We start from the raw sequence: 26,955 nt of genomic DNA on the forward strand, positions 1-26,955 counted from the left end.
TTTCTATTGCCGACAGCTCATCACAATCCTTTCCTTGATGGAACGACTAACAAGGATTCCTTCTAGGGACCACAAAGCTGTAGGCAGGCGGCCTTTCGATAAGATGGCGACCCTGCTGGCCTATCTCGGACCTCCAGAACACAAACCTGTCGCTGACACCCACTGGTCCAGTCTCAACCTGACCAGCTCTAAATTTGAGGAGTTCATGACGAGGTAGGACCTTGGCTCTCTTTTTTGCAAAATGTTGTCAAAAAAAGACCTGGAATTGATTATTCATGCTTTCATATCTACAAGACTTGATTATTGCAACTCTGTTTTTACCTGTCTGAATAAGTCTGCTCTGAACAAACTGCAAATTGTTCAGAATTCTACTGCTAGACTTCTAACAGGTGCACCCCGAAGGTCTCATATCACTCCAGTCTTATCGGCTCTCCATTGGCTCCCTGTAAAATTCAGGATTGATTTTATGGTCCTAGTGCTGACTTTCAGAGCCTTAAACGGTCAGGCCCCACAGTACATCCTGGACCTCTTGAAGCCGTACTCCTCTGGCCGTACTCTTCGGGCGTCTGGCCAGAACCTGCTTGTGGTCCCTAAGACCCATTATAAGACCCGAGGGGACCTGTCTTTTCAGTCTATTGCCCTTAGACTGTGGAACGCTCTGCCCCCGTCTCTGCGCCTGGCAGACTCTGTTGTCTCTTTTAAAAATGACTTGAAAGCATGTTTATTTAGGAGAGCTTTTGGTTGATGCATTTTTCACTAGTGTCACTTTAATTTTACACGTTTATACATTTTATATTGCTGTTTTTACCTTTTCTCCTGTACAGCACTTTGTGATTTTTTCTGTGAAAAGCGCTTTATAAATAAATTTTACTTAATTACTTACTTACTTACTTACTTACTTACTTACTAGGACTGCCAGCAGAATCCATCAGTACTGGATGTCTTCTTGAACTGTGGGAGAGCCGATCAGGCTGCGCTAAACAGCAGAGTATTGAGTAAATGAAGATGTTGGGTGGTCCTCAGTCCCTCCCTCTTGTTCTGTAGGCACCAGGTCCATGAAAAGGAGGAGTTTAAAGCCTTGAAGACCCTCAACATTTTCTACCAGGCAGGAACCTCCAAGACCGGGAATCCAGTGTTCTACTATGTGGCCCGCAGGTAGGAACACACTCGGAGAACCTTTTTTGGACATTTCACTGTATTTTACATCAAAAGTTATCAGTAAAATTTGGCTTTATGTTGACATTGTAGTAATACATTTCTATTATTAATTTCTTTTTTTGGTTTTGTGAAAATCAAAACATTTTTATCACATTTAAGCGACGTAAAACTTTTGCCACTATTCTACCAGTTTGTCCCCCTCGAGATGAAATTAGTCTATGTGGCCCATCAACTAAAATGGGTTGGACACCTCTGCCTTAGGTATTTCCTTTGTATGGCTTTAATATTTCTGATCATCAGTTGATCTCTTTTTCATTACAAGGATACCTTAAGAATATCTTGGATTAATTCTTTCCAGTGGGACACTTTTATAGGAAGACCTTTTCCAAAAGTTCAAACTCTATCCAAGTGTAGATAAAGACACATAAACATTGGATCTGCAATTTTTTTGTTGTTGTTGTTTGTGAAGAATGACCATGCATCAGTGACCAAATGTCTTTATTTTTATTTTGCAAAACAGTCAAGAGTCCATCATCATTATAATAGGGGTTGCCAAAGCTGCAGGTGGGTTATTGGAGGTTTGTGTAGCCGCAGTGCTTTAGCTGTTCTCGGTTCACTTGAATGAATAACATTGTTTTTGTCACCATGCTGATAACTGGAAAATGTTGGACTTGGCACTCGCGTAGGCGAGCTGAATACTACTGCCGATCTCACGCCACTTTGCACTGTCCCAACTATTTATGTTTATCCAAAGGTCATCAGCCAACATGCCCCCATTCTTCTACCACAGCCTCAGTTTATTTAACAAACTTGTCAACCTGAATATGACAGAAGTTTGGATGAGGCAGTACATTGCTTTTTTTTTTTATTTGCTGAATTACTTCAAGGTCAGACCTCCAGATATTAGACTTCCAGAATAAAAGACTGCATTCACACTTGTATGACTGATCTAGACCAAAGCAGAAGGAAATGACTGAATTGTGGTTCTTTTGCTTTGCTTCTTTCTGCACTGGCCTTTTTAAATGTGGCACCAAAAATATGTAAACAGAAGAGGCATGCTGTAGTTTTTACAGATGTAAACTAGGCCTCAGAACTTCTCTAACTTCCACAATATGGAGTGTGGTATTTTCTACCAGTTGAACTGTTATAGAGAGCTTATAGAATGTTAAAACAGTCGAACTAAATCCTTTTGTTGCCCACATCAACAAACACTTTGCTGCGAGGTGTCGAATGCTTCGATCTTTGGTCCATGTTCTGATTCCATCTGCTTCGAACTGAATCACGCAGTGCTGGTTTTAAAAGAGGCTCAAGATCCGATTGCTCATTAGGTCTTCTCTCTACCAGTGTCGGAGCCCACTTTGTGTGGCCTGCACCCAGGTTCAGAACAGTCCGTCCAGGCGTATAGGTAGCACCGAGGTTTGTTTTAATCCGCGTAGGCTTTACAAGTGTGAACACAGACTTGGGGCCCCGTTTACACGACAAGTGGAAACTGAAAACTTTCTTTGCGTCTCTGGTGTACATGACAATGATGCTCGGAGCCACGGAAAACACAACTTTTTTTTTTTTTTTTAAACGCAAGTGTGGGTGTGGTTCCATGACAAACACAAACCAACCACGCCAACTTGTGGCCTGGCATGCTCCCTACATTGTTTTCAGAGTTCCTGCCCTTTCTGTGTAAATGGAACATCGTTTTCAAATAACACACAAAAACTATATGTTTTCACTTTAAATATCATGTAAACGGAGCCTTAATTTGTAATGTTCGCCCAGGTTTGCTGATTAGCTCATGGTCCTCTGTATGAAAACAACAGCACCGATGTTAGAATTAGATTGACTGAGGCCGAATTTGATCGGATGACCTTCTATGGAGCAGAAAACTACATCTGTTGCAGAATTTTCCTCCTCCGTCTATTTAGTGTAAATATTCGACTCTTGTGCTTTGGTATTTTCTTTTAAAATTTTATTGTTTTGTAGATGCTGTACTCATACGTGTCACTATGTTAGAGTGGATTACATTTTACTATTTGTCCACTCACAGTAAAATTGAACAAGCCCTTTCCCCACTAAACTTTCACTTGGTTGTTACTCGTTATCACGTGACGACTCGGCTATTGGAGTCCTTGTTACTCCTTAACCAAATACTTGAAGAGTACATACTGGAATCATGAAATGTAATAGCTTGTAGGCTCAGCAGGGCCTCGCAGTAGCACAAGCATTTTGTGGGTGTGCAGGCGTTATACTGTGAGTTTAAGCATTGACATTAGCACACTTGGTGAATATAGTTGTCACGATACTTTGAAACTTCAATACAGTGTTAGGATTTTTTTTTTATCAATGCTCAATAGGTCTTTCAATACCAAGGCTGAATTAAGTTGAAGGCTTTTTTAAGTATGAAATGTTTTTTGCAGTTCCATTCATTTGACTCGTTTAGCCTCTGAATGTAAATTCAATTGGAGATTTGGGGGTTTGTTTTTTTTGTTACAACAGAAGTATTTAATAGTATTTTTTGTGTTGTTACTAGAGGCCATGTCAATTTAGGCACATGATATTGAAAAACATTTAAAGTATCGATACTTTGAGCAACCCTACGGTTAAAACATGTCTACTAATACTTGAAATACTTGACAGTCTTGTAGATTCACACAGGTTGTATTTGCATACAGGAAATTGAAAGACTTTGCTATGTTGCGCATGTTGAAACGGTGATGGACAGAAGGCAGTAACAGTCACATCACGTTTTACAGGAGGGATGAAAATGGAGGTTCTAAGTAGAGTTACTTGGTCATATTTTCTACTGTTCCAGAATTATCTGCTCGTGGTTGTGTGCCGATCGTTGGACAGGTATTTCAGTAGTAGGCAAATGTCGCCACCAGGACCACAATAGTCAAAATCAGTGTCTCGGTGAGGAGCCGGCAGCCTTTATTCCTCGAGTTGGCGACTTTGGGCTTTTTGGTTGGAGCCCTCGGGCGCGCCGTTGTGCTCGTGTGCGCCGAAAAACTTTCTAAACTTGTGGAAGACGTCCAGGTAAGTACAGCCTGCTCATCGGAGTCATTCATGCCTCTCTTATCTGAATAAATCGCCGTCTCAAACAGCGCAGATTTGACCTGGTAGTTGGACGTGACCTCCGCTGTCCTTGCGGGCGACAGAGTTTCACCCCTGCTGTTCACCCACAGCGGAGGCTCCGTGAAAAGCGCCGAGTGCCATTCCCGCCCTGTTGCCGTCAGATGCGTTTGCCCACAGATCGGTGTGGTGTAACAGGGGCAGCCTAAGACCATTGCACGGGTTTGTTCAGCCCACTTGAGGATTTCCGTGATTTTGTCCTCTTCTTCACAAGCCCATGGGTTATCTCCGAGGGTTATCACCTCCAGCACCACCAGCTTCTTGAAGACCCCCTCAGGCAACGAAGAGAAGCGATTGGCGTGCAGGTAAAACCGAGTCAGTCTGGACAACCGGTCCAAAGTTCCGGGCAAGATCTGAGCCAGATAGTTGTAAGACAAGTCGATAATCTCCAGGCTGTGCGGCATGTTGGTAGGCACCGTCCAAAACCTGTTGCGGCTGAGGTTGAGCGTTTGGAGACTGAGGAGCGTGTTGTTTATGAACACTATTTTCTCCAGCTCGTTGTTGGACAGATCCAGTACTTTCAGGTTCCAGTGGTACGCCGTGTCGTTTTTATCCAGCGAGCGCAGGAGGTTCCCCGCTGCTCGAATGTCCCACAGCGACCGCGGCAGTGCCGGAGGCAGAGTTTCAAGGCGGTTGTAGGACAGGTCCAGGGTTCGCAGGTGGGCATAGTGGCTGAGCTGGCTGTCCAGACCCTGCAGACTGTCAAAAGACAACATGGTTGAAAACAGAAATGTGTCTTTAACTTTGGTTACAATGCAGAAGGTAGGTCGTTCAAGAAACTTTTATGTGAGGAATGGCTCCTGAAACAACAAGTCCTAACCTTTTATTGTCGGTAAAATTGATGGAAAAAGGCAAGAAGTGTTGCGTACATAGTAGGTTATCACCTCTGCACGCTACAACCCAACCACAATTGTGGAAAAAAAACCTGGTTTAGTAGTTTGTGCTTTTTAGAGATTTATTAAATCAACCTTCCATTAATGCTTCCTGTGGTCTGCCGGCTGTCTGTTCACAACGGGATATAAAATATTCCAGTTGCTCATGTTCTATGTGAATTCACCAATGACTGTAACTGAAGTTCAGGTGGAAAATGCCCATTCAAAGGTTTGGACTGAAATGACTAACCTATATCTACACCTCCTAAAAGACTAATATATTGATGATATTAAAACAGAGGAAAAGTTGATTTATTCTCTAATTCACAGGTTTACGTTAACATTGTGACATCATCGAGCAACTGTATCGGCTGAAGACATCTATGGTTGAGGCTCCCTCTCACAGAAATTATCTGGGGCAGCTGCATATTTTTAACAGTCAAGTGCTGCATACTGTGACCTTCACGCACCGTTTTAACATCCCTCCCCTAATCGTTCTTCTTTTCAACCTGGTGATTGAGACAACAGATCTGTCTCTTTCTTCGACGCCTCTTCGTTACTGGTACGAAAGCCCTCTCTGTGAATAACTGCAGTGCAGGACTTTCGAAGGCTCACCTATTAAAAGAGAGGTTGAGGAAGCGAATGTTGTGCTGCAGGCCGGGCGGCAGCTTGGTGAGGCCTCGCGAGGAGCAGTCCACCACGCGGTGCCCCCCACTGCAGGAGCACACCGAGGGGCAGATGGACAGCACCCGGCCTCCCTGCAGCCCAAACAGCAGCAGCAGCAGGAGCAGCAGACAGAGCAGCGAGGCAGAGCAGGGAGCAGGCATGGTCACAGCTCTGCAGAAAGAGAAGTGTCGGATGAAAGATTTCCAGAATGGCCGTCTTGAGACGAGGACTTAGGAGTTTGAGTCCAGCTGTGCGTTGAATCAAGATGCTCTCTCTGTTTTCATTTGGCATCCGCGAAAATATGACAATGGATTGTGATGTGTGTCTACTTGCTGCAGGGATAATAGATTTCATTATCATAGCCCATTTCAGCCAATTAGCTCAATGTGATTTCTTCATTTTGGGACATTGAACTGACAGGCAGAATATGTCTCTACAGCATTCTTCTGTCAAATGTAAAAAAAAAAAAGTATAAAATGTCATTAAATGCTGGTAAAAGCTTTCTCCACATGGCTCACTACATGTTGCCATGTTAACAGTCTGTAAATTACAGGTCTCTGGGCTGTTTGTTCTACGGAAACTTTATCACAAAGTGTGTGATGTAGCTGAACATGTGGAAGGCAGCTTCTCCACTCGTATGTCATGTTTTCTGACCGTTTGTCCGAGTCCTTCCTGAAAGTTTTGCCGGCTTTGACAGTCTCACCTGCTGCCTAATGCTCATCTTTAAATCAACAGTTTATTCCGTCACAGCAAAAGATGTGAGCGGTTTAGCAATTGGGCAAATACAAGTACTTGATCAGCTTAGTTTGTTTGTGGTTTCTTTTTTCAAGCAATTTTAATGTTAATGATCCTTAAAACCAAACATGGATAAAGATGATGCGTAGTATTGACACCTTAAAGATATCATGCCTCAAAAGGAAACTTTATTTGCCCAAAATGAGCACGTTGGATGATATGGTAGGCTGGCCAGATTAAATTAGTAATTATATTGAAAAAGTTTGGCCACAAGAACCTTTTTGGAAAAGCAGCTTCTTTTTTTTTTGACCTTTATCTATTCATGTCCTTCTCTTTGGAATACTTTGATCACCCTCTTAAACATTGTTTTGGGTTTTTCATGGAAAAATTCTTGGGATTTCTTGGTCCTTTGTTGTAAACCTAATCTTATCCTTCACCCGTCATCCCCAACAGTCTCAATCTTTGCTTCAGGGTTTGTTCCTGACCACAACTGATGCTGCACTTTCTCTGCAAACCTGTATTCATTTAGCCATTAGCCTTCTGGCAGCTGATATTTTGCCTGTCAGGACCAGCCCTGCGCCGTCGCAGGACTCCTGATAAGTCGTCCTGAATGATAACCAGTTTAAAGTTCTGCCAGTGGGACCGGGGCTCGTAGTGCTGCAGTGACACTCTGTTCACTCGGGGTGATACCAGCCGTGGCTCCACAACTGCAGGCGCCTCCAGACGGGGCTGTGATTTGTGCTGACAACCCAACAACTTTGTTGTCCAAATATCCTCACAGCCATTATTAGAGCAATTATGGAAGCCGAAGCCCTGTGTGATTAGAAGTCCTTCCTCTGTGTGTCGGGCTCAATGACTTACTTTTATCTCAGTGAGTTACTAAGAGAGGTAATCTGCGACAGAGCAAGAAATAGCCTCCTCATGAGTCAGCACAATATCCCTGCATGAATAGGATTCAGAGGAAGGAAAAAAAAGAAGCTCACTGCCCTGCCCAGCCGAGAAGTCTCCTGAAACCACTCACCTCATCCTGTCTAGTGTTTGTCTCTCATCTTTCCTTTTCTCCCGTCGTCCTGTCATCCAGCGCCAGCTTTCGTCTTTTCGCGTTGTCGCGGCGGTTTCGCTGGCGCACAGCCTAATTTTCTGGACGCGTGGATGCGATGGGTCTGCACATGCTGCCCCGCTCGCCGGCGGCCACCCGTCCTGCGCTCGCTGCTTTGTGGGCTGGCGATGCAGCTGGAGCTCCAGTTTAGGAGATGTGTGGAGGAGAGAGAGAATTGCAGCAGCGAGCCGGCTCTACTGCTGCTGATGAGGCAGGCAGGAGGTGTGTGTGTGTGTGTGTGTGTGTGTGTGTGTGTGTGTGTGTGTGTGTGTGTGTGTGTGTGTGTGTGTGTGTGTGTGTGTGTGTGTGTGTGTGTGTGTGTGTGTGTGTGTGTGTGTGTGTGTGTGTGTGTGTGTGTGTGTGTGTGTGTGTGTGTGTGTGTGTGTGTGTGTGTGTGTGTGTGTGTGTGTGTGTGTGTGTGTGTGTGTGTGTGTGTGTGTGTGCTGACAGCAGCAGCTCCCTTGCTCCAGCACACTTATACACACAGAAAACGGAGCTGCTTCTTTTTTTCTATGGGCATTTCGCATTTGATTTCTGTTACCAAATTCAGTTTTTTAAAATGTCATTAGGAAATATGAACCCAGTGATTTTGCCTTCCATGCTTTCCTTGATTCCTTTAAACTTCTTGCTTTCCGCTGCACACTTACTGCAATGAGCCAGTCGCTCTGCTTCCACTTGACACTGGTAACAGAAATGCTCTCAACCCCACTGATTTATAGCTGCTCTAACACAGATAAGCTGGAACAATGCGATTATTTAAACCCAACGCTCAACTGAAAACATTGTTACACCTAAAAAGAACAGCTGGTAGTAGAACGGATGACCAATTAGCTTAATTAGCAGCAGATCAATACCAGGAAAATCATCCGTCATTGGTAAAGGTATAAGAATACATCATTCTTGATGGTATTAGCAGTTTGTACTGTAAAGACTTGAATTTCTCCATTTTTAAAAATTTTTTTTTACATACTGCATAGTTATGGCTGCACATTAGAGTTCGGGTGCTAAAGTTCTGATACATTAAGGAAAATAGATTAATTGAACATATGTTGGATCTTTTTTGAGGAAAGTTTTAAATCTGCTCGGACGTCAACATTTTTGTGCACTTTAACAGGCTTTTGCACAGTTGGTGGTAATTGTTTTCGTCTATTAGGAATGTTAATGTGCATCCTCCCGAACATGACCGGAGGTTTGTCATCTTCTAACGGTTTCATAACAACACCTGAAAATGTATATAAATCCTAAAAATAGGTTGAAATCAGCAGCCCCCAACCTTTTTTGTGCCACGGACGGCTTTAATGTCAGACAATATTTTCACGGACCGGCAATTTCAGGTGTGGTGGAGAAATGCAACAAAATAAAATGATACGATCAACACAAAAACTGTGGTATTTTGTAAATATAATAATAAACGTGAATCCACTGTGTACTTGTATGTCTTTCTACTTACGTTTGTGTTATTCTTTTGTGTCCTCACTCTGCCTTTTCCCCTTTGCAAAGAAACGTTCCAAAGACTGTTTTTTTTCCTATTTTGCTGCTTGTGGGTTTAATATCGGCGCTAATGTGTCACGTGACCGACACAAGCGTGAGTCAGAGACGGATGTAATGGAGAGAATTGGGTAATTTCTCAAAATAAAAGATTGTTCAGACTCTGATAATAAATAAAACTGAAATAATGTAAGTTATTTATTCTTTCTGTGAGGCTCAGGTGGTTGGGACCGCTGGTTTAAATTACATTTTGTTGATGAGTGTGTCTGTTTACTCGACTTCATTGTCAAAATATTGAGGTGGAATGGTGTTTAACCAGATCTGACTATCCTAATGAGATGATTCAGATTGACAAATTACAACTTAGACCAGTGTTGTCAAACTCACTTTGTTTCAGGGGCCACAAACAGCTCAGTTTGATCCCAAGTGGGCCAGACCAGTAAATCATCGCATTATAATATATACTGTAGATCACTACACTGCTCAATCTCTGTTTTTGTTTTAGTGTGACAAAGTGTAAATCAATCATTAAGAAGTTCACACATAATGAGCTATCCATTTGCAACATTTAACAAACCGGAAATTTGAATAAAAGAACTGAAATTTCAACATTATGCCTCGGGTCATCATGTGCTTTGCAACTCACACGGAGTGTTTTTAACACGTGGAAGTCAAACATAGTTTCATACCAGTGACACCCCTGACTTTGACTGCGCTACAGTGACTTTATTGAATGGCCCATTGGTCTTGCCAGCTCTGAATATTTTTCTGTCAATATTCTTCCACATGCATCCTGTTGGTAGGTAAAAGTGGCTTTGTCTTTCACACAACCACTAAAACCGCATCCTGTCAGCTATTTTCCATAAACTAATCTCATGTCTTGAGAATGTGTTCAATCCTTTCATGACACCGGACATGAAGATGAAACCAGCAATTGAGTGAGACGTTTATTGAGCTTGCACAAGTATTATAGCCCAAACTGTTGCCAACATGGGGAAAAAAAACACAAACGTTAATTAAACCCTGGCACATATTTAAAAAGACATTTACACCTGAAACAGCTGGAGTCTAAACAAGCATTTTCACTGGTGAATGAAACGGTTTGCATACTTCATGTACAACAATTTCACACCAAGATCTGCCACAGTTGGCCAAGAGGCTGAGTTCTGCACATGAAAGGTTGCTGCTGTCGCGACGTGACGAAAGGGCAGAATCCACAGTGAAAACCTGGAGAGGAGCTCTGTTGTTCCACGTTTTCGTGTAGAATGGTTTCTCTCAGAAAGACCCCAACAGTCAGCTGGAGCTGGGAGCCACAAAGTGCTGAGTCTGGAGAAGATGGGTTTTTTTTTTGGGGGGGGGGGTGACTGATAGTCCTGCAGCTTGGAGTTTCTGTTTTATGATGGTGGTGTGCTCACGCTTGTGTGTCATAAAAAGGTTCCACCAAACAGTCGAGAGTAAAATTATTAACAGCCCAGCCATACATGCACGTTAAGAGCATAGTCGGAATGGAAAGGTAAGATTTTTGTTTCTATATACATTTATCACTCTTTAAAAGAACCATCAAGTCCAAATCTGGCTGTTCAGATTAGGTGAAAAGACTTTCTTCAATTGTTCACGCACACTTTTACGGTGGAAATCCACCTTCAAGTCAGTTTTACACAAGACTGTTTCAAGTTGATTTCTCTTTTATATTGCCTTGTGTTCTCAGTCTCTTGTATAATTTTATCCTCTATTCACACTCAAACGTCCGCATTGCGTCTAACTAAAGATGTAGAAAGTACATACGTAGCCTGTGATATTTAGAGCTATTAGTCATATGCTAAACACATGCGAGCTCCTTCACTGCACCCCGCTTCCTTCTGCTTTTCTCTCCGCTGCAAAATTAATATAAAGGCGTCTGCATGCACCTCATGCGTGTACTTTTTCTGAGTAGCACTCTGCAGGACTGTTTTCTGCGTAGACTTGCAGAGCTGATACGAGGGTCCCCGCTCTGTAGGGGCGATTAAGAAGCAGTTACACGTTTAACGTGACATTTGAAAACCTGAAGCAGATATTTCACCAAACTCACTCGTCTATATTTCATCAGTCATTGTCAAATTAGTCAGCTTCCCGTTTAGTCACTGCAGTTCCTGCCCTCACTGCTGAGAAAGAATAACATTGGGTAATAATTGTCTGTAGATGCAATGGAAACTTTCGAGGTTAAGGTTTCTAAAGGTCATTTAATTTGTGCTGAGGCTTTTTTCTCCTACTTCAGATAGATCTGGGGGATTGTCAGACTGGTTCTGGTTAAGGCTGGTAACTTCTGAATTGTTGTTTGTGGACTCTATGTTGTTGGTTTGGGGGGACGTTTTGTCGGCTTCGTTTGAGTCTCCCGTCGATTTCACGTCTGGGACAACGAGGGCAGATCCATTCCTCTCCTGCACGTCATTTCCATCCAACGTTTGACCATTTGAGTTCTCCGAATGTTTACGACCAAATGTAGTAGTGGGAGTCATATCCTCCATCTCCTCATCCGTTTCTGGAAGCAAGGACAGTCTCTTGGACAGCCTCTGAGGCAGGAAGCTGGAGAGAGAAACTCTGTTTGAAGACTGCAGTGCTCCATTACCGTTATTGGACCCGCTCTCTAAAAATGGCGAAGGGCCAGCCCAGTCGGCTGTTGTTATCTTCTCCTTCTGAAGCTTCCGTTTCTTTAAGTAGATCACCAAAAACCCTACCATCATGAGTAACAGAGCTCCGCCTATTAGCCCTGCCACTACGTTGCTGTGGTTTGTTCCAGCGTTGGATTTGGCCTTGTCTCTGGGAGGATCGGTCTTTTTCTTTGGCTTGGTGATGGGAATAATTGCGGTGGCAGTGGATCGTGTCAAACCTCCACCACTGCCTGTGGCTGAGCTGGTGCCATCGGGTTTGCCTTTTTCAGTTGTCGTCGAGGGGATTCTTGTGGCCTGCGATTGACGCGTTGATGCACCTGGAGTTTCGCTTCTTGCGGACACAACGACGGTGGACGTGCGCCTTGTGCTGCTCAGCTTTGAGGTCGCCATTTTGAATGCTGTAGAGTTTCCAACGTCAGTGGTTCCAGCCATCGTTGTGGATTCCCCGACTGCCGATCCTTCTGTTGTGGAGATTCCGACTGCCGAAGTGTTCATCCAAGGCAAAGTGGAATCAGTGACTGCTGTTTCAGATGCCAGTGGGGAGATCCTGGGAGCAGTTGTTTGAGTTCCGGTTGTTTCTTCAGTCGCATTCCCTTCAGCTGTTGTCAATGTTATGGCGTCGGAACCCAAGATGTTCAGGTGTGCGTACGAGCTGGACGCTTCTGGTACGGTCGCCTCGTTCCGAGCCTTCGAATTTGCTTCAACTGTCGTCACCTCCGTGAAGCCGTCGTCCTGTCCAGATGTCAAAGTGCCACTTGCAGTGAGTAGCAGCCATGTGAAAACAAAGCTCATGAAACCGCCAGCCATTGTTGTTGGTCTTCGTCTTCTCGCTCGTTAGGGCATCTAGAATAGAGGAAGTTGGTTTGTTTTTTTTTATCAGAAATGCACAAGAAGCAACGTCATCCATTTCAAAAATGATCAGGTGAATTTGAGAAGAAGAAAAATCCTTCTGTTGTGAAATCACAGTTGCGTGGTCATTTCCTCAAAATGCTTCTCTAAATAGGACAGTTTTAAGCGTTTACAAAAATATGTTTAGGGCTCTGCGGTCAATAGTTCCATCTTGTCGAGCTTCTTTTCTCCGTTGGACTCCGGCCATATTTAACAGCATTAACCTCCTGGAGTCTCTTACAGTGTTTACTCTATATTGGATTTGTTTTGCTTAATGTACCAAAATTTTACAACTCTACTGCTAATGCTGATACAAAAACATGCTTCAATGTTTCTGCACAATAACAATAAAAATACTCTCGCCTTTAGTGTAAATATTATGATGCTTGGTGTTATCGTGATGGTCCCCCGACAAATGTAGACATTAAATCTTTTCTTTTTGTATTTACACATGCGCAAAACCAAATTCAGTGTACATATTTGGTCGACCATCAAGCTCTGAAGTGTTATAATACTGCTTAATTCCATCGGCTTTTGTGTTGATAAAAACTTTGAACTAATCTTTTGTGTCAAAACCAAATTCAACTTCTATACAAGCTGTTTGAGCATCTCACAACTCTATTTCTCTTCAGTCACAACACAAAGATTTTAGCTTGAGCCTCATTTTCATCTTGCAGGATTGCATATCTCTTAGAATAAGTGATGGGGAAAGCATTGCTACTTCTACTTGAGTTGCAGATGGATATTTAGTAAAGTCCCCGAGACAATAACTGGACTTACCGCAGACTGCTTCAGTAATGCGTGAAATGTCTTTCGGTTGTCTTCAGCTGGTGAATTGCTACAATTGTCCAGCTTGATTGAAAACAGGAACTCGTGGCATCGCCGCTGCTCCCCTGCAGAGATCTTTAGAGTGATTTCTGACTCACTAACAGGAAGTGTGGCTTGTGAAACTGGTGGCAACGTGCGCATTCTTAATCTGCTGTACTAAACTTGGCCGTTCATTTCAACTCGGATGCTTCAATAAAATGAAAAAAAAAAAATTAAAACACAAAATTGTAGAGCCATTAATTTAATTGCACTCGATAAATAATGTGCCACACCACTTCAGATGTTCTCAACCATGCAATTCACTTCAAATGATTGAATTTCAACAGCTTTATTTCTATTTTTATAGCCTTGAAAGTCAGGGTAGTGGAAGAAACATGTGCGTGCGTGTATGCAATTTCAAAGGTTATCGCTTAAGTGCTGCAATTTCTTTTTTCTGCTCGGGGCATCTTTTTTAAGTGCTAAATCATATACAATTTTCTCAGTTTGAACCATGAATGCACTACTAAGACCATCTTCAATTCAGTTTATCCACAAGTTTACTGTGAAGAACAGAATCCGAAATGGCAATACCAATGAAATCAAACTGAAGCATTTGTCATTTCCACATGAATAATACTTGGATTAGAAACGCAAAACACAAAGGCAATAGATTTCTTTATTAAAAATCTGATGGAACAAGAGTTATTGAAGAGTGGGACTATTCAAAAGTGTGTAGTAAATTTAAAAGATCATTCAGAAGATCAAACGGACACTGCGCTTACAGAAGTAAAGCTTAACACAGATGTATTATTAATAGAGCAAGGGCTGTTTGTTCGCAGCTTTCTGACCATTGTTTTGCAGCACAAATGTTCAAATTCAGAAATGGATAATTAAACACCTTAAAAGCTGTACTTTTTAAAACTTGTTCTTGGAGTACCACTAATGGATCGTTATAGTGGGTACCGATCCTTGAGGAGTAGGATTCAGAACCACCAGGTATAAGAATGAAATCGTGTTGAACCCTTGAATTCTTTTTTTTATCTTTACTGTTAAACAGAGTTGTGAAAGTCGAACTCTTTGAGGTCAAATAAACTGGAAATGCAACTAATGAAACATGCCGAGTTAAAGTAGAACAGATCAGCTGTAATGAGAAGTTGAATCTCGGGCGCTGGTATTGCTCCAGATGGGAGTTGCCTGCTTTACACTACAAGAGGCATGTCCTCTAAATCCCTGGGAACCTCCAAACAGGAGTCCCTGGAGCTGGAGGTCTGCAACAGACTTTCCTTCTCCTCTGGTTGGAAACCCGCTGCCGTGGCCCCCTTTGGGAGTCCTCCTCCAGCCTCCTCCATCTCCATCGCCTCTCGTATTTCAGCCCGGTGGTCTCCCTCCGTTTTGCCGTCTGCCGTCACTTCCTCCAGCACAACGCTGGCGTCGCACGGGCCGACCAGTCCCACGACTTCCTGTTGGTCCGCGCCCCAGTAGCCCGCGCTGCTCACCAAGTCCATGTTGGAACGGGAGGATCGGCGCAGATGAACCCTGCGCTGAAGTTGGCAGACCTGGCACGCCAGCACCACCGTGGTAATCAGCAAACAGACGATCAGCCCCCCTGCCGAACCGAGCGCAATCAGACCCATCTCCGTGTCAATCAGGCAGTCGGCACGGGCGCCATCGGTGGTGTTGTAATCAGCCGTGGTGAGGTTGGGCTCCACGGCGGGGGTCGTGCTGCCAGTGTAGGCTTCTGATTGGGGTGGGTATGTCTGGGTGGCTGAAAGGTCTTGGTCTGCGTCAGTAGGGCAGATTGGCAGATGGTTGAGGAGGAGAAACAGCCAGAGGGTCCTGGTCCCTTCCATCATGATCTGAATCGAAGAAAACCTCATCAGAACTAGTGTATCAGTTATGGAATTTTGACTTTCTGCATTGACGTCGTCAAGGCCAGTCTTTCAAAGTCATATTCTGTTTTACAAAACATACCTGCTGTCGTTGTGTGGATGCCTCGGTTGAAGTTTGGTGTGAAGCACCTGCTGCAGACGGACTCTTGGGCCACTCTGAGCTCACTTCCTGTTCCCCCCTCTCTGGGTTTTGTTCTTTGTTGACTATTTCGGGGTCTCTGGTTTGATACCACAGACACTGAAGACAATTTAGAGATTTTGAGAGCAAGAAATAAGTGTCCTTTCTCAGACTGAAAACTTTCAGAACAAGAGCATATGATGCCATTATTATAATATAATAAATACATACAGTATACGCTGAGGCTTGGTCAAGTGTAAAATTCTCATTCTACACATCCAAAATGCTGCCAGGGTGAGTTAGTAAAAATGTGCCTAATGCATCAGCTGCAGGAGATGTTTTTTGGACATTTCGCTGTATTTTGCATCAGAAAGTTTCAATAAAATTGCCTTTATTATGAGATTGTAGGACATTTTATTCATGTATACTCTGTACCATAACAGAGAACCCCCACTCGAGATGAAATTGGGCTGTATGTGTCCCCTAAACTAAAATTACTTTGACACACAAAGTGAAGCTTCAGCGCCAACACCTAAACTGCAAAGAGCCACAGTTTCTAAAGGTCAATCGAGGTCAGTGAACGAGAAGCTAGAGTTGAAGATGCTTCAGAGTCTTAACTTTTCTTTGAGATGGCAAATCAATTAGAGTTTGGGATGAATCAATTTCCAGAGCGGGTGTTGGTTTTTGTAACGGTAAAAGGCAGTCTTGCTACATGCCATTATAAAGTCTTGCATCAAGCAGGAACTCTAAAAGTGAAGTTTTGCTTGTGGCATTGCCTCACTGTTTGAGTAGACCTTTTATGGACACTCTAGCAGGAAGCAAGAATGTGTTGACTGTTCCATATGACATCTCTGCCATTCGGTATCAGATCGCACGGTAAAGCCGAATTTCTGGGACATTTTCAGTCTCACGTCTGATCTTCTCTTTTCTTCAGGTTCAAAACGGGTCAGATCAACGGAGACCTGCTCATCTACCATGTCCTGCTCACCCTCAAACCTTACTACGCCAAGCCCTACGAGATAGTCGTGGACCTGACGCACGTTGGACCCAGCAATCGCTTCAAGACCGACTTCCTGTCCAAATGGTTCGTGGTCTTTCCCGGCTTCGCCTACGAGAACGTGGCCGCCGTTTACGTCTACAACTGCAACACGTGGGTGAGAGAGTACACCAAGTATCACGAGCGGCTACTGACGGGCCTCAAGGGCAGCAAGCGTCTGCAGTTCATCGACTCTCCGGCGAAGCTGGCTGAGCACATCGAGCCTGACCAGCAGAAGCTTCCCGCAGCCACGCTGACGCTGGAGGAAGACCTCAAAGTGTTCCACAATGCTCTGAAGCTAGCCCACAAAGACACCAAGGTTTCCATAAAGGTGAGCAGATACAGTCGCTCTTTATTGATCAGACCAACGGCCGTTTTATACATTTGAGAAAGTTGAGCGATTCTCGGGTTTCCCCCTCCCCGTTGCTCAGGTCGGCTCGACGGCGGTCCAGGTGACCTCAGCCGAGCGCACCCGCGTCCTCGGCCAGCCCGTCTTCCTCAACGACGTCTACTACGCCTCGGAGATCGAGGAGATTTGCCTGGTGGACGAGAGCCAGTTCACCCTCACCATGGCCAACCAGGGCACGCCGCTCACGTTCATGCACCAGGAGTGCGACGCCATCGTCCAGTCCATCATCCACATCCGGACACGTTGGGAACTGTCGCAGCCCGACTCCATCCCACAGCACACCAAGATCCGACCGAAGGACGTCCCTGGCACTCTGCTCAACATCGCTCTGCTCAACCTGGGCAGTTCTGACCCCAGCCTCAGGTGAGACCTGCTTCAAATGGTCATTTTTGTTTCACTTTCTGCTACTCGGTGTTCAAAGAACCAATTCAATTCTCGTTTTTCCAAAGAGCCACAGAAAATTCCAGAAATGTTCTCATCCAAATCTCCAAGTAATAAATGGAAGTGAGAAGTTTTGTACCTTGTGATAATAAGCATTTCTTATATGACAAATTTCAATAACTTAACAAATAATAAGTGGTTATAGTCCTCAACTCTTTCTCGTCTTGTATTGGGCCTCAGTACATGAAAGTAAAACATTTAAGCGTCTGTATTTATGACCTAAAGCGTATTTATCCCCACTGTTTTCATCATTTTGGCCTGGGGTCTGCAAAACTGCAACTTCAGCCCCTCTGCAGTGGCACAGCTTTCTTTTTACTCAATTCATTAAACATTAACAGTTGGTGAAACCAAGTTTTCAATATTTCATCAACAAAAATAAGCGTCACGTCTGGTGGCTCTATCATAATTGGAAAGCTAACCATAAATTAATTAAAAACAGAAAAGTCTCAGAGGAAGAAAGACTTAAATTCATTATAAACGTACACTTTTTCATGTCCTCATTTTAAGATTCGACTGCTTTTTATTGAAGCAGTATTTTTTTTTTTTACATACGTTTTAGGTCTCATATGGGCTGATATTTACCTCACGTCATAATGTTTTCCTTTCTGTTTAAACCCATTACAGGAAAAGAAACAAACCTCAGTGATCAAAGTAGTTCTTTGATTTCATGCCTACTATATAAACTGCATTGTTTTTGTACATACCAGAACTACATAAAAGGTTTTGAAGGTTAAAGTTGAAAGTGCAGCTTCACATCCCAGACTTACACCAAACAACTCATTGTCTATCGCACATCCAGGTCTGCGGCTTACAATCTGCTGTGCGCTCTGACCTGCACCTTCAACCTGAAGATCGAGGGCCAGCTGCTGGAGACGTCCGGCCTCTGCATCCCGGCCAACAACACCCTCTTTATAGTGTCCATCAGCAAGACTCTGGCTGCCAACGAGCCCCACCTGACCCTGGAGTTTCTGGAAGAGTGCATCTCGGGCTTCAGCAAGTCCAGTGAGTCTACCTCGCAGCCGAAAGCAGCGTCTCGCAGTCGTCTTAACACCCCCGAAGAAAACTTCCCTTATTCACACATTCATGGATATAAACACATCCATGTATTCCAAAGATTTGACGGTTTGAAATCAACATGAAAACTGACATTTTACACTTTGATTTATTTAAAGAATAGTCTTCCTGGAAATGGCAACAAAAAAAATCTAAAACCTTTAAATGAATTTGAATCAGAGGACTGATATAAAGTTTAAATTAAAAAATTTAAGGTTTTTCTTTGTTGTGGTGTTTCTTTGTTGAGTATACGGTAATAGAATGTCTGTTTTCACAAGACCAAACAATTACTACCAATAATGACTACACTTGTAACATGAAACCTTGGGTGCAAAATATAGTGAAATGTCAGAAAGAAAACTTCTGTATGGAAGCATTTTTCCCTCACAGAGCCATATCACCATTAAATACAAGTTGTATTTTATAATCAGCCTTTGACTTTAATATCTAGTTTTCTTATTTTGGACAATTTACGAGGCTATATTTCATCCCGCACCCACATTCAAAACATTTTCAGTGAAGGAAGAGACAAATTAATACTTATCAAAGACACTTCCAGGATTCGGTGTGTTCAATAAAAACTGCTTATTCCTACAGGTATTGAGCTGAAACATCTCTGTCTGGAGTACATGACACCCTGGCTGCTCAACCTGGTCCGCTTCTGTAAGCACAATGACGACGCCAAGCGGCAGCGCGTCACCGCCATCTTGGACAAGCTCATCACCATGACCATCAACGAGAAGCAGATGTACCCCTCCATCCAGGCCAAGATCTGGGGCAGCCTGGGCCAGGTAGGTCTGCTCCCTCCGGCCGCTGGAGGAGCAGTTGGGGGATTTTTTTTGGGGGGGAGGGGATCACACACTGGTGGGTTCGTCCTCATTAAAACCTCCAACTTCTTTCTGTGCAGATCACAGACCTGCTGGACGTGGTGTTGGACAGCTTCATTAAGACCAGCGCCACAGGAGGCCTGGGCTCCATCAAGGCGGAGGTCATGGCCGACACTGCGGTCGCTCTGGCTTCAGGGAATGTCAAGCTGGTCTCCAATAAGGTGAGGGGGCGGGGGGGGGGTTCAGATGGAGGGACAACTTGGATATGATTGGCTGTTGATGAAGCTCCAAGTTCAACGTCTGTATCCCACAATGTAAATGTCTTAAATTCTACTTGTTTTAAGTTCATCGGTCCTATGAGCACATTGTTGTTCTTTACACACGTACAAATGAAATCTGGCTAAAACAATGAGAATACCATTTTTCCAATCTTGCTTTTATCAATATTATTAATAGTCGTACCTTAATTGTCATTGTTATTAATATTAAAATAACTAGTTCTGCCCAATATATTGCATATTTATAGACATACACATTGTACATGTATGCAAAGATTGAAATGTGATTGATTGGAAATGAAGATGCCCATGTGCTGGTGTAAATTATGGTACTTTTTTTTTGAAGTTTTGAAGCTGCTATCTTCTCAAATTCAGATGCAAACATTTCAATTTATTTTAGAAGCTAATATTTATCTGATTCCAGGAGCCTGGACATTTTTTTTCTGGCTCTATGACTAAAACACTTTGTTTTTCAAGTCGTTGGCTGACCCCAGAAAAGAAAGGTTTCACAACAGACATGAAAAGACATCGCGACAAGTCCTTATCATAATGTCGAGTTGAAGAAAAACCTCACAATTCTCCATTTACCTCTCAAATTAACTATTTGTCAAAACAAATACAGATTTCAACATTGCTTTGTTCTTCCTTCAATCACCTTTATAGGGTTGGTTTTCTGATTTGATTTCAGAAGTCGGCAATAAATCCAATACTTACATCGGGAAGAAAGTAATCCAAAGCTGCGCTCCTGTCCCGACTTAGAGAGGCCAGTGAGACAAACTCATCCACTCACTATCCATCATCTGTGTGCTTTGGCTCCAAATTCAGCCGACTACTTGGATAAACAAACACAACATACACAGACAGACACAATAGAAAAGCCAGGCCCTGGCTCCTATTATGGCCGACGGCAGCGCTGCACTGAATGGTGGCCATTGTGAAGACTGTTGACTAAGAAAAGCCAGTCAGAGCTGAAGTGGTAGTGCTGCTCTCCTTGGGGGATTTAAGTGCGCTTCAGTTAGGGAAAAAAAAAAATTTACTGATAAAATTCAACAAATAAAATCCATGCAGATGATTTAGCTCTGATCACCCCCAGGCCAGCCCGTGGATCCCAGGTGTCTTCATGTCGGTGTTGTCGCAGGGTCACTGTGTGATCTCACTGACCAGCACAATGGAGCATTGTCCCCCGATCTTGACCTCCTTGTCACCCAGAGCTGAATAAATGTTATTTTCTGATTGCTTTCATGTACCGGCTCCATGTTCAGATGCACAGTGATCACCGGACATCTTTGGCCCCGTTTCCAGTGAAAACGCATTGTTTTTTTTACGTTTTCCTCAAAAAAAAAATCCACTCACACAGCAAATTCTCTTTTTTCACATGGTGTTCGCAAAAATCCATCAATGAATTCCAGCATCCCGTGAGGGAAACGTGTCTTTTTGTCCGTTTTCACTATCTATTCGTCCTTTTTTTTTTTTAAAGGCCTGAAATTCTCTGGAGATGCTAAAACTGCAGATGTAGGCAAATGTTTAGGAGACCATAAACAGAGAAAAGGTTGTTGTTTCATGGGTTTAAAAACGCTCAAATGTTTCCTTTGTGACTGTGTGAAGTTAGAGCATGTATTTTTATTATTACTTAAGATAAAAAAGATTTTTTTTTCTTTCATTCTTGCAAGCCACTTGTCAACATTTCATGTTGATCGCTTGAAAGTGACCAAAGTCACTCAATTAGTAATTAATTAGCCCACTATTAGACATTCACCACAGTTCTGATTGCCAGATGATTTTAAGAAAGCTGAGAAAATAGTGCATTTAATTCATAACCGTGAATTTGCAACGCCTCTAGGAAGTCGTCTGTTTCCCTGATCTGTTCTGATGGTTTCTCCTGCCGTGCCCCAGGTGATCGGCCGGATGTGTAAGATCATCGACAAGACGTGCCTGTCCCCGACGCCCACGCTGGAGCAGCACCTCATGTGGGACGACATCGCCATCCTGGCCCGCTACATGCTCATGCTGTCCTTCAACAACTCCCTGGACGTGGCGGCCCACCTGCCCTACCTGTTCCACGTGGTGACCCTGCTGGTGGCCACCGGGCCGCTCTCGCTCCGGGCCTCCACCCACGGCTTGGTCATCAACATCATCCACTCGCTGTGCACCTGCTCGCAGCTCAACTTCAGCGGTGAGGAAGTTCAGATGCAGTTGACCTTGGAGAACAAGGGAATGGAGCTCTTGAGCGATTGTACTTATCAAGCTCTTTGGCTGAAAAGGTTTAGGAAGGGGCCTAAATGAGCCTTTAACGAGTGACGGCGGTCAATTCTTGAAGAGATTTGTGCAGAACTCAACAAGAAGACCCTGAAATTCTTATTAGTAACTCTATGCTTTGTCCAGCTTTCAGTCCACAAGCAGATTTATGTTACCAAATCAAGCAAGACTTGTCTTTTTCCACTATGGAGGACAACTAAACTTCAAGGTTTTGTTTTTTTTGTGACCCTGAGAAAAGACATTTCCCTCTAAAACCAATACAGATTATGCTGAAACATCACTGTTGTAAAAATGTTCTACAGCAGACATAAAACTGCTCACCCCGCTGTAGGAACTGGAGACGCAGTTTATTTGAAATAGGAACCTGAGCTGAAGTAACTTCGTCATGGCCACCTTTAAGTATCCGACCACAAACAGTCATTTCGTTGATTACCTGCTTCTCTTCTTTCTCCACTGGGACAGGCAGGCAGGGTTTGCAGTTATAGTCACCACATTAGTATGCACAGAAATGTTGGGTGTTGGGTGTCAAAAGTCGAGAAATGGATCCTTCAAGAATCCGATTTCTTCAATCTACCAAACGTTTAGTGATGCAGAGGCCGGTCCAGTGGTAAACCGTGTGGACACCATGTGTTCACGTCGTGTCAGAAGTTCCTGGTATCCAGATCAGATTTGACCCGTCAACTCTGATACCACCGACACCAACTACACAGTCGTTATGCTTAAACATCTTCTAACACGGGGGTGTCAAACATGAGGCCCGTGGGCCAAAAACCAGCTCATCAAACCACCAAGGAAATGTTAAAGAGTTCAGAGAAAACATTGATTTGAAGAAAAAGAACACCGGTGTTTGGAAAAACAGATGTGAAAGACATGCTACCAGCAGAGTCACATCGGAGGCACATACTGAAAGAAACTTAACGAAATCCGATGTTCTGAATGGTTCCAGAGGAGACGAAGCAGGTCCTGAGGCTGAGCCTGACCGAGTTCTCCCTGCCCAAGTTCTACCTGCTGTTCGGCATCAGCAAAGTCAAGTCGGCCGCCGTCATCGCCTTCCGCTCCAGCTACAGGGACCGCTCCTTCTCCCCGGGCTCGTACGAGAGGGAGACCTTCGCCCTGTCCTCCCTGGAGACCGTCACCGAGGCCTTACTGGAAATCATGGAGGTCGGCAGAGCATATCGAGGCCTTGGAAAATAAACGTTTGTTTGCGACGCCAGAACATCTCACACGTTTGCTTCTTTGCCGCAGGCCTGTATGAGGGACATCCCAACCTGCAAGTGGTTAGACCAGTGGACAGAGCTCGCTCAGAAGTACGACTCCTTTACCATTGTTATTTCTCTTTCTGCTCATAAGAGCGACGCAGGCGTGACGAGCTGAGTGTTTGTGTTTCAGGTTTGCATTCCAGTACAATCCCTCGCTCCAGCCCCGAGCCCTGGTGGTGTTTGGCTGCATCAGTAAGAGAGTAAGCCACGGCCAGATCAAGCAAATCATCCGGATCCTCAGCAAGGCCAGTCCGCTGCTCAGCATAGATCGGGTGAGAGGCCTTTTCACCAGACCTGCTCCAAATTCTGGCCTGGAGGCGTTTCTCTCCCCGCTAAAATGTACCGACTTTCAGCTGAAGCCGTCAGGCAAGTCTTGCAGTACCAGTTTATACCGCAACGTGGTGCAGCGAGTCCGTCGAACTAAAACAGTGGCCGGACCTTTGAATATATTGTATGAAAATTCTTAGACTTTCAGTTAAGAATTCGCCAGTTTTAGCACCTATCTGGGTTTTAAGATGTGAAAGTCATTTTTGGGTTTTGTTTTTGTTTTTTTGTTTTTTTGCGATATGTTGCAAATTATCTTTTTGCTATCACAAAAATAATTGAAGGCTCTGCAACTACAGCAACCAATACTGTGAATTGTTTTGGCCATTTTAAATCTACTAATGCGATAATAATTGCATTACATAACAACATTCAATAAATTAATTCTACCTACTCTTGATGAGCAATTTACACAAAATCAGCAAAAGAAAAATGCTCTCCTATTTATGTATTAGTACATTATTAGACAATTTGTTTTTCGACAAAATTTTTTGTCGTTTTTATTGATATCGTTGAGATTTTCACTTCCTTTCTAAACGGGTTCACTATCAAAGAGTGGAAAAAGTCCATCGTTGGTGTTGAACGTTTCACTTTCTCGCAGCTCCATGTCTCCCCCCCCCCCCCCCCCCCCCCCCCCCCCGTCTCTTGTTGCTGTGTGATTAGACTTCTATAAAGTCGTGTCTCTCCCTCCTTCCACGTTTCCGCCCGGCCAGGGTCTGGAGAGCTGCCTGAAGGGGCCAGACAACTACAACAGCCAAGTGTTAATAGAGGCGACGGTCATCGCTCTGACCAAACTGCAGCCGCTACTCAGCAAGGTAAAACCCCCAAATACTGCTCAGTGTCTCCATTGGTGTTTTTTTGTTTTTTCTACTTTTATTCTCTTTTCACGTGTCATCTTTAAAACCATTTCCCCAATAATGCTGACGATAACACGGAACATTAACCCTCCGTGCGTCTGCAGGAGTCGCCCATGCACAAGGCTTTGTTCTGGGTGGCCATCGCCGTCCTGCAGCTGGACGAGGTCAACCTGTACTCTGCTGGGACGGCCCTGCTGGAGCAGAACCTGCACACTCTGGACACCATGCGCGTCTTCAACGACAAGGTAAACAACCTCCAACCCCCGCGCTTCTCATATGCGAGGTTATATATTTCCATCAACGCCGCCCCATAACCTCCTTGTGTCTCGCTTTTCCTTGAACCTCCAGAGTCCAGAAGAAGTGTTCATGGAGATCAGACGTCCTCTGGAGTGGCACTGCAAGCAGATGGATCATTTTGTGGGCCTCAACTTCAGCGCCAACTTCAACTTTGCACTGGTGGGACACCTGCTCAAAGGTAAGTGTGTTCTCGGCGTGCCGAATCAGGGGTTTTACCGCAACGGATTATTCATATGCGTGTGTGTGTGTGTGCGACCGCGTTTGCACAGGCTACAGACACCCGTCAGCCACCACGGTAGCGAGGACGGTGAGGATCCTGCACACGCTGCTCACGCTCGTCAGCAAGCATCTGAAATGTGACAAGTTTGAGGTCAACATCCAGAGCGTGGCGTATCTGGCCGGTAGGCGCTCTGCACGACACCGCCAGCCTTCGCCAGTCCCTCACATGAACCAATATTAAACTATTCAACACCATTCTGCGTGAATTGTAATTGCAGTTCAGCTTCAGAAAGAACAAGTAGCTCATTTAGAGGTATTTTAAACCATAATGTTGTGAAATGCATTTTTTTTATTTTGGTCCATTTTACACATAGGTTCATTACAAACTTAATAAAAATCACAAACTTAAATATATTTTTTTCTTGAAATAGTGTTGTGCTATTTGAGGAAAGCGACAGTAATTGTTAATTTCTGCTTTCCTCTGCACCGCATGATGTATTGAGAGATGTTTGGTTCCAGCTAAATGTGTTGCTTACGGGACACTCTGGACAACTTTTTAAGCGAACATTGAAAACGTTTGTTTATACAACAGCGGTGTTGTGAAGCCACTGAAAAATGGCTCCCAAGGTGGAACTTTCTGAAAACGTGTGATTAAACATTCTAAATATTCTATTATCTCCAGGTTGCTCGTCAATGTCTCAAATGCTTTCCGATTCCCTTAAATAATTTCTCTCCCTCCTCCTTGTCTCGCTCAGCCCTGCTCACTGTGTCCGAGGAGGTCCGAAGTCGCTGCAGCCTCAAACACAGGAAATCGCTACTGATTTCGGACCTCTCCATGGACCCGGTGCCCATGGACACATACTCCAGTCACATCACTGATCCCACCTGCAGGTGAGAGGGAATTTGACTTTTGTGCATTAGGGGGCAGCAGTGAGTCAGTGTTGCACATTGTTTATTTAATTGCCAAAATGTGAGTGAGAAGTACCTTATTGAACTGTCAGTCATACTCAAGATGCACAATAGACCATCTTGTGGTACAAAGTGGTATTACAAGACGGTGTCACATCAGGCCATGTGGGTGAGCGTACTGAATTCAGGACCCGAACCCAAGAGATTTAAAATACGGTTAATTTGATGGCTAATGGTTGTTTGTAATCAGGAACTTCTCTTTGCTTCAGCTTTTTTGGCCAAAATTCACCTTCTCTATAATCTTTGTTTACGTCCCTTTGCAGAACTCTGCATGAAACGCAGCCGTGGACGTCGCCTCAGGTTTCGGAGCGCTACCTTACAGCCCACCATTACCCCACGATGGGCCAGATCAGCCCGCGAACACGCAAGTCCATGAGCCTGGACATGGGCCAGCCCTCACAGGCCAACACTAAGAAGCTTCTGGGTATGATCGGTCTTCCAGTTGATTTCTCTGGTCAAATCCTAAGGCAGACTGGAAAATGTGTGTTGATTTTTGGCGTGTCGCTTCAGGCACGAGGAAGAGTTTCGACCATCTCATATCCGACTCCAAAGCACCAAAGAGACCAGAGATGGAGTCGGGTATGACGACCCCTCCCAAGATGAGGCGGGTAGCAGAGAACGACTATGAGATAGGTGAGACTGCATGAGAAAAAAAAAAAAAAAAAAAATTCCCTTAAATCAAACATTCGTTGAGGATTATTTCCGTTTGAACTCTTTGTCGTAATTCCAGAGACGCCAAGAATCGGAAACTCTCACCTCCGCAAAGTCTCCGTGTCCGAGTCCAACGTTCTGCTGGACGAGGAGGTCCTGACCGACCCAAAGATCCAGGCTCTTTTGCTCACTGTGCTGGTGGGAAATCACTTTGCATTCGCGAATCCTTCTCGTGTCAATGAGGGTGTTTGAAACACGCTGCCGCTTCTCCTTTCCAGGCCACCCAGGTCAAATACACCACCGATGACTTTGACCAGCGGATTCTGTACGAGTACCTGGCTGAAGCTAGCGTCGTCTTCCCAAAGGTTTTCCCAGTTGTGTGAGTACTCGCCATGTTTTGTTGCTGAAGTAAAGCCATGTATCACTAAATCCTGCCCACATTGACTGAACCTGCTGGGGTGGGTTTTTTTTTTTTTTTTCTTGGATTCTGGAATATAGGAATTCACCAAATCCTTAAGCCTATAAAGAGAGGTCCCGCAAGGATCTAAGCTCAGTCCACTGCTCTTTGCAATAGAAAGTCTCACCTGACAT

At 44.1% G+C, this 26,955-nt stretch overlaps 2 protein-coding genes across 2 annotated transcripts in view; one reads left to right on the forward strand and one right to left on the reverse strand.

Annotated features, from left to right (window-relative positions):
* nf1a (neurofibromin 1a) overlaps positions 1-26,955 on the forward strand; it is a 57,217-nt gene that overhangs the window by 27,657 nt on the left and 2,605 nt on the right. Inside the window, 20 exon segments of the mRNA XM_080512326.1 lie at positions 67-213; positions 1,045-1,155; positions 16,423-16,855; positions 16,956-17,296; positions 18,174-18,376; positions 19,025-19,218; positions 19,335-19,475; positions 21,426-21,705; positions 22,735-22,949; positions 23,034-23,095; positions 23,178-23,319; positions 24,085-24,186; positions 24,333-24,473; positions 24,577-24,703; positions 24,795-24,926; positions 25,500-25,635; positions 25,977-26,137; positions 26,224-26,346; positions 26,444-26,562; positions 26,643-26,743. Coding sequence (XP_080368452.1) covers positions 67-213; positions 1,045-1,155; positions 16,423-16,855; positions 16,956-17,296; positions 18,174-18,376; positions 19,025-19,218; positions 19,335-19,475; positions 21,426-21,705; positions 22,735-22,949; positions 23,034-23,095; positions 23,178-23,319; positions 24,085-24,186; positions 24,333-24,473; positions 24,577-24,703; positions 24,795-24,926; positions 25,500-25,635; positions 25,977-26,137; positions 26,224-26,346; positions 26,444-26,562; positions 26,643-26,743 — 3,411 coding nt within the window.
* LOC308136661 (oligodendrocyte-myelin glycoprotein-like) lies at positions 4,005-5,977 on the reverse strand (the record flags this gene model as incomplete). Its single annotated transcript, XM_080505105.1, has 2 exons — positions 4,005-4,977; positions 5,766-5,977. 2 exons carry the CDS (start codon positions 5,975-5,977, stop codon positions 4,005-4,007), a joined length of 1,185 nt encoding a protein of 394 aa, XP_080361231.1.

The sequence above is a fragment of the Blennius ocellaris genome (assembly GCF_963422515.1).
Source record: "Blennius ocellaris genome assembly, chromosome: 2".
Classification (NCBI taxonomy): domain Eukaryota; kingdom Metazoa; phylum Chordata; class Actinopteri; order Blenniiformes; family Blenniidae; genus Blennius; species Blennius ocellaris.